Source organism: Penaeus chinensis, chromosome 26 (genome assembly GCF_019202785.1).
Source record: "Penaeus chinensis breed Huanghai No. 1 chromosome 26, ASM1920278v2, whole genome shotgun sequence".
NCBI lineage: Eukaryota > Metazoa > Arthropoda > Malacostraca > Decapoda > Penaeidae > Penaeus > Penaeus chinensis.
The window spans coordinates 3,963,706-3,977,516 of record NC_061844.1 but is presented as its reverse complement, the minus strand read 5'-3'; the positions used below and the strand labels follow the sequence as shown (position 1 = coordinate 3,977,516).

Here is a 13,811-nt window from a genome sequence, read left to right as displayed (position 1 = left end):
ACATAAATGTCTTTTGTCCCCTTGTTATCACTATATATTTTAGCATTCCCATTAGTCCTATCTACTAATCATGCTTTTCATTATTTTAACTTTTGCTAATAGAGCCTAGGGAATAAACCGCTATGAGGCAAAATATTAATCTCATAAAATAGGAGTTTTCTATCTATTACAGGAATAGAGAAAAGAAAATGAAATCTTCAATAGCAGGTTACAAAAACAACTTATTTATTCCTTCATTTTCAATGCACCAATAAGAGCACTCGTGGAATGGTTACATGTGCAGTTATTTAATTTATTAATTTAATTTTCCTTTGGGCTATGCATTTTCTTTTCCAGCAGTTAGCCATTGTCTGTAGCGAAAATTGACTATAAGACTAGTCATCTTTACAAAAGTGAGAGTACATGTTCAAATACTGAGGTTACTTGCGTACTGATCATGAGAGCCACTTTTAGTCATTGACTTTTAACAAGACACTTCCATACATAACAGAAAGGAAAACATGAGCAAAGGCTACTTTGTACACACTTTCACAAGGTATTCACTCACAATAGAAAACAGGACAGTCTACTCGTCATTGAAAACCATCCTACTGGACATGTTTATCATATACCACAATGTTATTAGAGAGTAAAGCAACCCCCCTCCAAAAAAAAAAAAAAAATAGGCCATGTATCTTTGAATCATGATCCCAGGAAATCAGAGCAACCTAGCCAAACAAATCTAACAGAAGAGTTCACACATCTAGTAATGCAAGACAAGAAAATAACCTTTCTCTTTCACAATTTATCAATCAGAACTCCATCATCATCACTGAATAAAAATTCACAGAAAATAAGGAACACGCATGAATTGTTGTTCCACAATAGAAAATATTATAACAATTATTTGCCCCTATGCGCCTCTATTGGGCAAGTCTTTAACTTTGTATATACGGACAATCCAGTGTTCCGTAGTGTAAGCCTCTTCTAAGACGTCGAGCTCAAAGTCCTTGTTTCCAATCTCAACGTTCCGTACTCTGTCATATCCTGGAGGCTTGCCTGTTATGAATAGAAAAAAAAAAAAACATATTTAGTAAGGTTGTAAAAATCACCCGAATTATTTTGGGTTGTTTCTCATAGTTTCCAAAGAATATTGAACTCATTTTCTTGTATTATAATACGACTCTTTTTATCCCCATGAAACAAGCACAACAAACATAAAAACACTAACAAACAAAAACCCTAATACTTGCCTCCCTCAGTGTACACTTGGCCAAATCTGTAGTAACACATTTTGTACATAAGGCAGTTGAGCAGCGTCGGGGACCCTTCCTTGTCTACTCGGAACTCCCCGGCAGGTGTGTAATAATCATGCTCCTTGATGTGGGCTCCCTTCTCCGTGCTCCCTCCGATTCGCACCATCCATAAGAACTTGTTGATGTCTGGAAGCAGATTTATATCACTAAGTATATCATTTACAGAGTACACATAATAGTTTAAAAGTATCTGGGTGTGTGACAAAGAACCAAACATTTTTAACCATTACTTTGGGAACACCTGCTGAACTAGATAATCTAATCCTTCTTTTAAAGTTATTGCACTCCTGGAAATGCAACTTAGACCATAACCATCAAAACTAATAATCACCTATAGTACAATTCTTATGATAATGAAATAACATGGTAAAGTTCACCGTACCAAAATGCTTACTGTTCAAACACAGGAGTATATAACATAAACCATCTAATTTTAGACACAAATAACTAACAGCTGTCGAGAGAACAGCTGCTAACAATATCCGTAATATGACAGGTGTGGGGAGTAGGATGGTAGCTCATTAGGGTTGTGGGGGAGGGAAGTCACATAGAAGGAAATAAGTACCTAGTCCAAGAGATAAAAGGTCCCATATAATAAATAAATGATATGTTAATAGTAAAGAAAACCACCTTCACATTTTTAGCCATATGACCAGACAGACAGACAGACAGACAGACAGACAGAGACACACAGACAGACAGAGACACACAGACAGACAGACAGAGACACACAGACAGACAGACAGAGACACACAGACAGACACACACACACACACAGACACACACACACACACAGACACACACACAGAGACAGACAGACAGACAGACAGACAGACACACAGACACACACACAGACACACACAGACAGAGACAGACAGACAGACACACACAGACACACACAGACAGACAGACAACAGACAGACAACAGACAGACAACAGACAGACAACAGACAACAGACAGACAACAGACAGACAGACAGACACACAGACAGACAGACACACACAGACAGACACACACACAGACAGACACACACACAGACAGACACACACACACAGACAGACACACACACACAGACAGACACACACACACAGACAGACACACACACAGACAGACACACACACACAGACAGACACACACACACAGACAGACACACACACACAGACAGACACACACACAGACAGACACACACACACAGACAGACACACACACACAGACAGACACACACACAGACAGACACACACACAGACAGACACACACACACAGACAGACACACACACACAGACAGACACACACACACAGACAGACACACACACACAGACAGACACACACACACAGACAGACACACACACACAGACAGACACACACACACAGACAGACACACACACAGACAGACACACACACACAGACAGACACACACACACAGACAGACACACACACACAGACAGACACACACACACAGACAGACACACACACAGACGACACACACAGACACACACACACACACAGACAGACACACACACACAGACAGACACACACACACAGACAGACACACACACAGACAGACACACACACAGACAGACACACACAGACAGACACACACAGACAGACAGACAGACACACACACAGACAGACAGACACACACACAGACAGACACACACACAGACAGACAGACACACACAGACAGACAGACACACACACAGACAGACAGACACACACACAACAGACAGACACACACACAGACAGACAGACACACACACACAGACACACACACACAGACAGACACACACAGACAACACACACAGACAGACACACACACACAGACACACAGACAGACAGATACACAGACAGACAGACACACAGACAGACAGAGACACACAGACAGACAGAGACACACAGACAGACAGAGACACACAGACAGACAGAGACACACAGACAGACAGAGACACACAGACAGACAGAGACACACAGACAGACACAGACAGACACACACAGACACACACACACCAATATCCTTACCATCAGAAGAATAGCCCGTAAGTCCTCCAAATATGACTAACACATAATCCACGTCAAGCTCTCTCATGATCTGGTATGCTTTATCTTCTGTACTCGCCATCGCTTGACCGACCCTTGATATATGCGTGTTGTTCCAAGTGTTGTTGTCCACTAATATCGTCCGATTAGCCATTGCCGTTATCTGATACCCATAATCCCACCACGACATCACCTTGGCATCCTAGGGGGAAAGGGCATGGGTTAATTCAAAGCCTCTCTACAACACTTCTGGTAAATATGCTATTATGTCTTATTCGAAAAGTTACCCAACAAGATCTTGGGACACTGTTCAACCACTACAGAGGGAACAGTAACTCAATTCATTTGCATTTCCCTTAGGAACTATCGAAGACCGCAATGTAAGACGCGTTTCCATCATCTTTTACCCCCAAATGAAAACCTACCTCAGGAGTGTTGTGACGCAGCCAGTAGTAAGCCTCCCTGAAGTCGTCGAAGATGATCCTGGAGCCATCGTGGCCTCGAGCAGAAAGGACAATTGAGGGGGAGCTGTAGGCCTCAGAGGTAACCCAAGTGCAGTGCAGAGTGTACATGACCAAAAACACGGACATCATACACACAAACAAGGTGGCAATCTGTTAAAGAAAAAAAAAAAAAAAAAAAATTAGCTGTTAAAAGGTAAACATGAATATGAAAATCTGTGAGATAAAAATCATTATAAATACTGGCAGAATAGGGACTGCAACCCAGTGATAATTCAAAATAAGGAATTCAGTAATATATATATATTAATAAATAACACCAATAAATAAATTAGTAAGTAAATAAAATAGTAAATGAACCCCTTCCCAACGGGTCACATCATGAAGCGTCAAAACTGTACACCGCTGCAGCAAGCCACCGAACTCCCATGCTCAAAGTCGGCACGTTGCCATTGATCTCCAGAGTATAGTTTTTTTTGTGATTTTATTTTAGTTTTCTTCAGTTTTAATTACCAAGTAAGAACATAAGTAAATACACAAGTAAATAAGTACGTATGTACGTACATAAATAACTACGTAAATAACTACGCAAATAACTACGCAAGTAAATGAGAGAATAAATAAAACCCACAATTAATTATAAAGAGAGACTATTGTCAAAGCAAAATCAATAACAGCAGTTTATACTTGTAAAAAAAATTAGTTTATTTTTAAAACAAGCGTATATCAAGCACCTGTGAGAAAGCTAGATCTTCCACAAGGTGGTGCTTGTATCCAAATATTATTCTTAAAACTCTACTTTTCTCACAAAGGCTTCACCCTTTTCTATTGATATATTGCACTTAAAATCCTTCTGGTAAAGCAAATAAACTAGATAATGTTTGTTACTTTATATTTGTTAATTGTCCTCTATACCTGGCAGTCGGCTAAAATGGTGTCAATACTGACATACCAGCTGTGGTAACCTTGTGGAAATGCTGCATTCCTTAACACATTTTCTTGTTTCTTTGACGAACAAATTCTAAATAATATTGAGAATAACCACTATTTTGTATAGTTTAGTGTCAAAATCATGATATTTGAAAGAGCCAAATTGCTTTTTGCTTTAAGTGTAGAAAGGTTAATTAAAACATAAGTATTTATGCAAAGTAGAAAGTAACTTCTTTGGAAAGTTATTTTACATGTTCATTTCCTCCCTATTAGGCCAAAACATTAGAAAACCAAACTTCTGTATCAGAAACCATATCAAAACTACAAGAAGGCCTACACCAACCAGTCCCTCCTTTGTGCATAATCTGTATATGAAGATGTGTTTATTTATGTGATCAAGTAATTTTTTTTGGCAAACTTTGATTATTCATTAAAACTGTCGCAATAATGGTTATTAAAATAAAGACTATGGCAGTTACAAGAGTACCAAAGCAGAAGCTAATCAACTTCTATGTTTAACACTACAAATGACTGAACACCTAAATCTACTTGAGGGCAGGTAGGTTGGAGGTAAAACACAAGATAAACAATGAAAGAAACTAAGAAAGGAAATAAAGGAAAATGACAGAGCACTGCTAATTGTACAAATGAATCAATTCTAAAGGCAATATGCCAAGAACAAATACAGCATAATTTATCAAGAGCAAGTCTTGCATACTCACTTCACTCCTCATGAAGTAGTTTCCTTCAAACTTGGCCTTCTTCTTGTCTGTTTTCACTTCGTCTATTTGTTTCATGTAGGTCGAAAGAAGCGACGAGACAGCAATGCCTGAGAGGATGCACATCACTGGGGCCAACACCAGCATCAGACGCACCATCACACCCTGTGAATTTGAAGGAGTTATTAGGAAGACGTTCATCTTTAATTACAATATACATATGACTGAAATAGATTCACTATATCAAATATATTTCACACCAACAGCATGCCAATGACTTGTCTGAAACTCACAGCAAAGTAGATACTGAGAACACCATACAGGATGATGAAAATATTTTCATCGGTGAGTTTGGTGAAGCAGAAGTACAGTCCCACGGGGAACATGAACACGAGCATCTGCAAGTCAAAATAGAAGGAAGACCACGCTGTAGGCTGGTGCTCCGATACCGAGGCAATGATGGGGATGTTGTTCTTGGCATAGGATGGGTCAAGAAGCGAGTAGAACCTGCCTGTCCAGGGAGCAATCTTGCCCAGGGCTGTCAGCACCACCAGCACCAACACCCCTGTCAGTGACACTGTGGAGATCACCGCCCGGAAGAGCACCTCGAACTGGGATGTGCTCAGGCGGGAGCGGACGTAGTCGACAAAGGCATGGATTTGGCACAGTCCAAACACACCAAAGGCCTGGTCAAAGAATGGTCACAGTTAATGCACAGATCTAATGTCTATTCTACCAAATTCTTAAATTAAGAATTCATGTCACTTTCTTAAAATCTTACTAGACAAATAATCGAGAAAATACTCACCCCCATATGTTCTGAAGTGGAGACAGGCTGGAATCCCACAAAGGAAATCTGCATCGATAGAATGGTTCCAATGACGTACAGTGTGGAATAGGCCACATACACCCTATGGGAGAATCGCCCGGTCACCATCAGGGTTAGGACATGGAGGGGAATGATGTTAATCAGGAACACATAGCCACCCCATGAGGAGACCTGGAAGAGAAAATTATTAGTGATTTTATTCTTCTGAAAGTAAAATTCAACAAATATAAAACTCAAGAAAGGAAGGGAAAAGAATAACAAATCAATACAAATAGACACGCTATCTAGGCTATCAACTTCCAATACATACATATACAACAAAGATTTAAGAAATACTTCGATGAATGAGCACCCAAAAAACAAAAAATTAAATATAGCATATCCTAATTTCTAGTGAAAAAGGGAAAGATAAAGGCGAAGAGTAATGATAAAATTATTTCTTTTTGTGTCTAAGAAAAAACTGACCATGTAAAAGTAGGCAAGAGAAGCCATCGTAGACCAGAAAAGGGTTCCAGTCTTCACAGCCTTAATCCACATGTAGTATGTCAACAACATACAGAAGATGGCAATACCTGGAAAAAAAATATATAAATACATGTACTCTTGATTACAGGGGAAACCACTGCACACAACATTTAAATAAACCTTGTATCAAATATTTTCCATTTCAAAAAGGATTTCAAATTTCAGATTAATGATATCTCTTCCCTTTCACTTTCATTGACTCTTACCTTCATTGTCATAAGAGCCAGCAACGGACCGGGAAATGTATCCTGGAACGATGGCAATCATAACAGCCGCTACAAGGCCAGCTCCTGGACCCTGTCAGTGTAATACAGCAAACATTAGAATTGTATCAATGACAAATATAAAATAAGCTGATAATATATGCAACAATAAAAGCAATCCAAATAAATATCTTATCAAATTCTTAAGCAATGGTACAACTACATGTGAATACACATTGGAATTTTTTTTTTCTTTGTATGGCTGGCCTAACTATACACTAAAAACCGGTCAAAAGTGATATATACAGAAAAAAAATATAACATTTCAAAAATACAATTAACCCCACACTGACAGACATGACATGTACCTGCAATGCCCACTGAGTTTTTTTTATTAACCCATTGGCAACGGGTATAGAAAACTAAAAAAAAAACCTCTACGCTCTGGCGAACCGCGCGTGAATTCGGTACATCAAGCCGAATCATTGCCATGGAGCGGTTTGGCGCGCTGCCACGGCGGACAGCCGCACGCCACATTTCGAGCGTATTGTTATGACACCTATAGGCGTGACCCGACGCCATTGGGTTAATTGTTCTTACACATAGATGACTCCATAAGTACTAAGATACAAATGAGCTAATTACGAGCACTAGCTGCCTCACCTTTTTACCTTTTTCCTTGATTTTTTAAAAATATTTAATGTTACCATATATTTCAGTTACTAATGTCAATAACATAATAGTAATTATCAAGATTATAATAAAAATAAAAACACCATCAATATTCATAGCACTAGTAAAAAAAAAAAAAAGGTCTTCCCACCAATTCAAGGAAAGGTAAAATCAGGTAAGGTCCCAAGGGCTACTAACTCACTCCATTGTGTCTAAGAACTTGCAGATCCATCTATGTGCAGAGAAATTTGACAAAAAATTTTTTTTTTTTAAATGGGCACTGCATTTTCTCGGAAGCATTGAGTTAAAGAACAAATAACACTAAAAGCAAGAGAAAAAAAATTGATATGAAACAGCATTAAATATCTATGCAGCAATGTCTTTGTTAATGTTACTCTAGTGTTTTGCTGAATTTATCACATCCAGTCGAAAGTAAATAAGGGTCCCAGGGAGTGATTTAAACCCTTGAGTGGTTATTTTTGGTCTTCATAATGATAAGGTAACCAAAGCCTGGGTTAGATTCTGTATCCTACACAAACCTTAGTATGAACTGTTCTCTCAAAATACTGTACTTGCATTATTTTGAAAAGTGTTGATGTACAAGTGAACTCTTTATCATCCAGCCAAAATGGTCTTCGGGTTATGTGACTCCCATTGCAATACCAAATATTACTATATATATATATACACTGCATTTACAACTTTTCAAAAATTGCAAGTTTAAGGTCACTTTTGAATACCAACAACTATCCCTCTCTCTCTCTAATATGTATCTAATTTTATAAGAAGCCTAGCTTAGAGGAATATGTAAATACAAGTATTTCACATTTTAAGGAATACAAAAAAAAAAAAATCCCTCTAAAATGTAAACTTTAAATTTAACCTCTATGGGTACAATTACAGCCTACTCGTAATCTTCCTCCATAATGATAATCTAATGTATTACCTTCAGCTCCTTGGCAAGTTGGTAGGTCACAAGGGTGGTGAGAGAGGAAAACAATGGGGCAAGGAACACGCACACATTGCGCACGTCTATGGTGATGTGCAGCCAATTAAGTACATGATAGATGGCTGCTGAGGTCACCATAAGGCCTGGATAGATGGTCCCTGGAAAAGTAAGAAATGTACTTGGTTAAATGTTGGAATGTGCTTTAACCCGTATAACCATCATAACAAATCGCTTGATCTGCCTGGTACGGTCATACACGTGGCAACGTGTTAGAGCAGCTGGATGGTTGCCAGAAATCACTGGAGTCTATGACACAGAGATTTCAAATACCATCACTGAAAGATTAAGGTGGAAGGGTGAGGTGTAATATATTCTACTAGACAACTTCATTTCATTAGACCTGTAATTATTCTCTCATTTGTATATTTTAATAAATATGAAACATTCCATTAGTTGACAAATTATCATCCCTATGCCACTGGAGATGGCATGTACAGAAATGCCACGCTCAGTGAGTTAGGCTTACTAATTGTGTTTACAAGTAGTTATTCACAACAAATCAATCACTAGTGCGACCTACCTCACATATTTACCCTCTCCCTTAATTTTAAGAAATATTTCATTTTCTATGGTTATCATTGTTAAAAACATTATAATAACTATGATGTCAATATTATTATTATTTCTTTTTTCTTAATTACAACTCAAGGAAGGAAAAATTCAGGTGAGGACAAGTAGACTACTGACTCACTCCTTGGTGGCCGAGTGCTTCTGGAGCCATCTATATGTCGACACTTTTCGCAAAATAATACTATGATGAACATTAGTTTTTTTCCCAATTGTTTTTCTTGTGATTTGTATGAATCTGACCTTTGTTTCAGTTGCAATCTATTTAAACTTAGGATGTAGTATCTGAGCTGCCAAGCGGCATCCAGCAATAGCTACGGTCTACACATCCTGAGCACATGAAGGTCAATCGATACTTCTCCTATTCATTTGTTACATTTATTCTACATTTTAAAATCAGAAGGGGAGAAGGGACAGAAAAGAGAGTAAAGAGAAAGAGGAAGGAGAAAATAAACATTCATTTGTTAATTTATTCTACATTTTAAAGTCAGAAGGGGAGAGGGGACAGAAAAGAGAGTAAAGAGAAAGAGGAAGGAGAAAATAAACATTCATTTGTTAATTTATTCTACATTTTAAAGTCAGAAGGGGAGAGGGGACAGAAAAGAGAGTAAAGAGAAAGAGGAAGGAGAAAATAAACATTCATTTGTTAATTTATTCTACATTTTAAAGTCAGAAGGGGAGAGGGGACAGAAAAGAGAGTAAAGAGAAAGAGGAAGGAGAAAATAAACACTCTTAAAAACCACTAATCACATCATTGTTTTACCTCCAATAATTCTTCCCAGGGGATACCAGGCACGGTCGTCAAACCAGTTGTGGAAGTTGTAGAAGCCTTCCTCGGCCAGGAACTTGGTAGTGCGATAGTTGAAGTAAGGATCAAACTCGTGGATGACGGACTCAAACCGCAGCACTGAGAAGAGCCTACAGGAAAATGCTGCAGGAGAAGAAGCCATTGTTAAGTATATGATTTAATGACTTTAAACAGCATGCCACGGTATGACACAGAGCTAAGAGGTGTATATTTAACAATCATTCACTGAAACTAACCATTCCTTACTGAATGATAATTTACCATGACTTATCAACTAATTATGCAGTTGAAAGATACATATATAGAACTTGGTGATAATTTAAATACAACAATGGAACTTAAAACTAAGTAACAGCCACACACAATAAGACTTGGACATAGAAAAGAACCTGCAAAAAAAAAATCACATTTCCCTAGCCAGGGCCTCCCCCCCACAATTGCTGTGGACTTGGCCACTGACCTACTTTCCCGATTTCTGAAATTGGTTGAACTGAAGGATATCAATGTGTACTATATCTTAAAGTAAAATCTACATTTCCAATCTATATAATGTGATTAACTGCATGAAAGTGGAAAAAAAATTGAATGCATTCACATTGTGGATATAAGCATTTCAAGTCCTTGCTGCAAAGCGATTTTCTGCAAGTCGCTCAACATGTCAAATCCGTGGTTGCATAACTGGTTACTGTGACATGTCAACCAGTTTTTGTGTTAATACGCACTTGTGTACATTAGTTATAACTAATTTGTAGCAATCTATAAATGATTTCTATTTCTTTATAATTCTGTGCCTGTGCATTTTCCAAACTGTGATTTTTGATAGTACCTGAACGCTTCTTTGACAGTCACCGATATGTTTACTGTTGAGTGTACCTTGACTATGGCCTTTTTATCAGCCAATATAGTGGAAATTCTGTTAAACTTGTTGACATTTGCAGTAGTCACAGCATGTTAAGTGAACCTGTGGATTGTATGGAGTATGAAGATAAGAGCAGTATTGATTCTAATACCAAACAATTCAGGTGTGATCAAAATTACCTCATGAGAAAAAAAAAAAAAAAGTGTAATTTAGCAGTTTCAATTTTCAAAGTTACGTGGTTTGGTAAAAGCAAATTAGACTGAGACCAATTTATTATTCAGTAATCTATGTCTGTATGATTTCTATATCAAAGTACCCGAGAGGCCCTTGACCTCTCTGGCTAAATGACCTGTAATGGGGAAGTTTTATGCCCAAGGTTTTGATTGCCTGGTGTTTTGAAAATAATAGCAAGAAACTTCATGGTGGATCATCAACTGTGGAAACTGATAAGTCCAAATTTTGGAAAAGAAAATGTAATGTTGGATGTTAAAAGGAGGGGTACTGTAGTTTGGCATCCTCAAACATTTTGTTAGCTATTTTGCCTGTGTCATGTTCATGACAGATTCTTTCATATATCAGTGAATAGTCTTTTTTTTTTTTCTTTATAACAGTATTAAGAGTTTCCCAATCCTAACCAAACAATTCTTTTCCTAACCCAATCACACTAGTCAAGATTCAACATATTACCAAATGAAATATTTTTAACACCCAAGTTAATTCCACATTCATACACATCCCACAAACAACAACGCCACTCACACAAGATTGCCGCCAGGGACAGGACTGCCATCTTCAGGAGTGTGTCCTGCTTTTCTATGGAGAGTCGCATCCATCCCCGCGTCCTATAACTTAACGTTGTGGCCGACATCTTGTCCTGGAATAAAAAAAATCGACATTAAGCATTTTTTATCATTAGGATTCTTCTTTTGGAAATGGCAATGGTAGTCTCTCAGGGAGGGGAGCAAAGGGGGAGGGGAAGAGGAGGAGTGAGCAAGGCAGACAACAGAAGAGATGCAGGCAAACAGCCAAGATGTAAGCAGAGATAAGAAAAAGGGAAAGGGGATGGACAGGGAAGTGATGAACAGACAGGCTGGCAGAAATATAGACAGACAGAAGGACAGGCTGGCAGACATACAGACAGGCTGGCAGAAATATAGACAGACAGAAGGACAGGCTGGCAGACATACAGACAGGCTGGCAGACATACATACATACAGACAGAAAGACAGGCTGGCAGACATACATACAGACAGGCAGACAGACAGGCTGGCAGACATACATACAGACAGAAAGACAGGCTGGCAGACATACATACACACAGACAGAAAGACAGGCTGGCAGACATACATACAGACAGACAGAAAGACAGGCTGGCAGACATACATACACACAGACAGAAAGACAGGCTGGCAGACATACATACAGACAAACAGAAATACAGGCTGGCAGACATACATACAGACAGACATAAAGACAGTCTGGCATACATACATACAGACAGACAGAAAGACAGGCTGGCAGACATACATACAGACAGACAGAAAGACAGGCTGGCAGACATACATACACACAGACAGAAAGACAGGCTGGCAGACATACATACACGCAGACAGAAAGACAGGCTGGCAGACATACATACACACAGACAGAAAGACAGGCTGGCAGACATACATACACACAGACAGAAAGACAGGCTGGCAGACATACATACAGACAGACAGAAAGACAGGCTGGCAGACATACATACAGACAGAAAGACAGGCTGGCAGACATACACACAGACAGAAAGACAGGCTGGCAGATATACATACACACAGACAGAAAGACAGGCTGGCAGATATACATACACACAGACAGAAAGACAGGCTGGCAGACATACATACAGACAGACAGAAAGACAGGCTGGCAGACATACATACACACAGACAAAGACAGGCTGGCAGACATACATACAGACAGTGACACAGGGACAGAGGGACAGACAGTGACACAGGGACAGAGGGACAGACAGTGACACAGGGACAGAGGGACAGACAGTGACACAGGGACAGAGGGACAGACAGTGACACAGGGACAGAGGGACAGACAGTGACACAGGGACAGAGGGACAGACAGTGACACAGGGACAGAGGGACAGACAGTGACACAGGGACAGAGGGACAGACAGTGACACAGGGACAGAGGGACAGACAGTGACACAGGGGCAGAGGGACAGACAGGGACAGAGGGACAGACAGTGACACAGGGACAGAGGGACAGACAGTGACACAGGGACAGAGGGACAGACAGTGACACAGGGACAGAGGGACAGACAGTGACACAGGGGACAGACAGTGACACAGGACAGAGGGACAGACAGTGACACAGGGACAGAGGGACAGACAGTGACACAGGGCAGAGGGACAGACAGTGACACAGGGACAGAGGGACAGACAGTGACACAGGGACAGAGGGACAGACAGTGACACAGGGACAGAGAGGACAGACAGTGACACAGGGACAGAGGGACAGACAGTGACACAGGGACAGAGGGACAGACAGTGACACAGGGACAGAGGGACAGACAGTGACACAGGGACAGAGGGACAGACAGTGACACAGGGACAGAGGGACAGACAGTGACACAGGGACAGAGGGACAGACAGTGACACAGGGACAGAGGGACAGACAGTGACACAGGGACAGAGGGACAGTGGGAGAGGGGGACAGTGACAGAGGGAGAGGGGGACAGTGACAGAGGGAGAGGGGGACAGTGACAGAGGGAGAGGGGGACAGTGACAGAGGGAGAGGGGGACAGTACAGAGGAGAGGGGACAGTGACAGAGGGAGAGGGGGACAGTGACAGAGGGAGAGGGGGACAGTGACAGAGGGAGAGGGGGACAGTGACAGAGGGAGAGGGG

General features: G+C 40.2%; 1 protein-coding gene across 2 annotated transcripts in view; it reads right to left on the bottom strand.

Moving 5' to 3' along the window:
- Nucleotides 1–224: 224 nt before the first annotated feature.
- The window catches only part of LOC125038970 (dolichyl-diphosphooligosaccharide--protein glycosyltransferase subunit STT3A-like), a 15,281-nt gene continuing 1,694 nt past the window's right edge, over nucleotides 225–13,811 (bottom strand). For both annotated transcript variants that reach the window (XM_047632686.1, XM_047632687.1), the window contains exons 2-13: nucleotides 11,672–11,786; nucleotides 10,009–10,176; nucleotides 8,616–8,776; nucleotides 7,001–7,091; nucleotides 6,735–6,841; nucleotides 6,249–6,440; nucleotides 5,734–6,126; nucleotides 5,444–5,605; nucleotides 3,756–3,944; nucleotides 3,313–3,532; nucleotides 1,233–1,421; nucleotides 225–1,038 (exon numbers count right to left, since the gene is read on the bottom strand). In XM_047632686.1, the coding sequence (XP_047488642.1) occupies nucleotides 893–1,038; nucleotides 1,233–1,421; nucleotides 3,313–3,532; nucleotides 3,756–3,944; nucleotides 5,444–5,605; nucleotides 5,734–6,126; nucleotides 6,249–6,440; nucleotides 6,735–6,841; nucleotides 7,001–7,091; nucleotides 8,616–8,776; nucleotides 10,009–10,176; nucleotides 11,672–11,780 (2,127 nt within the window). In that variant the 5' untranslated portion in view covers nucleotides 11,781–11,786 and the 3' untranslated portion in view covers nucleotides 225–892. The remainder of the gene's footprint in view (nucleotides 1,039–1,232; nucleotides 1,422–3,312; nucleotides 3,533–3,755; nucleotides 3,945–5,443; nucleotides 5,606–5,733; nucleotides 6,127–6,248; nucleotides 6,441–6,734; nucleotides 6,842–7,000; nucleotides 7,092–8,615; nucleotides 8,777–10,008; nucleotides 10,177–11,671; nucleotides 11,787–13,811) is intronic.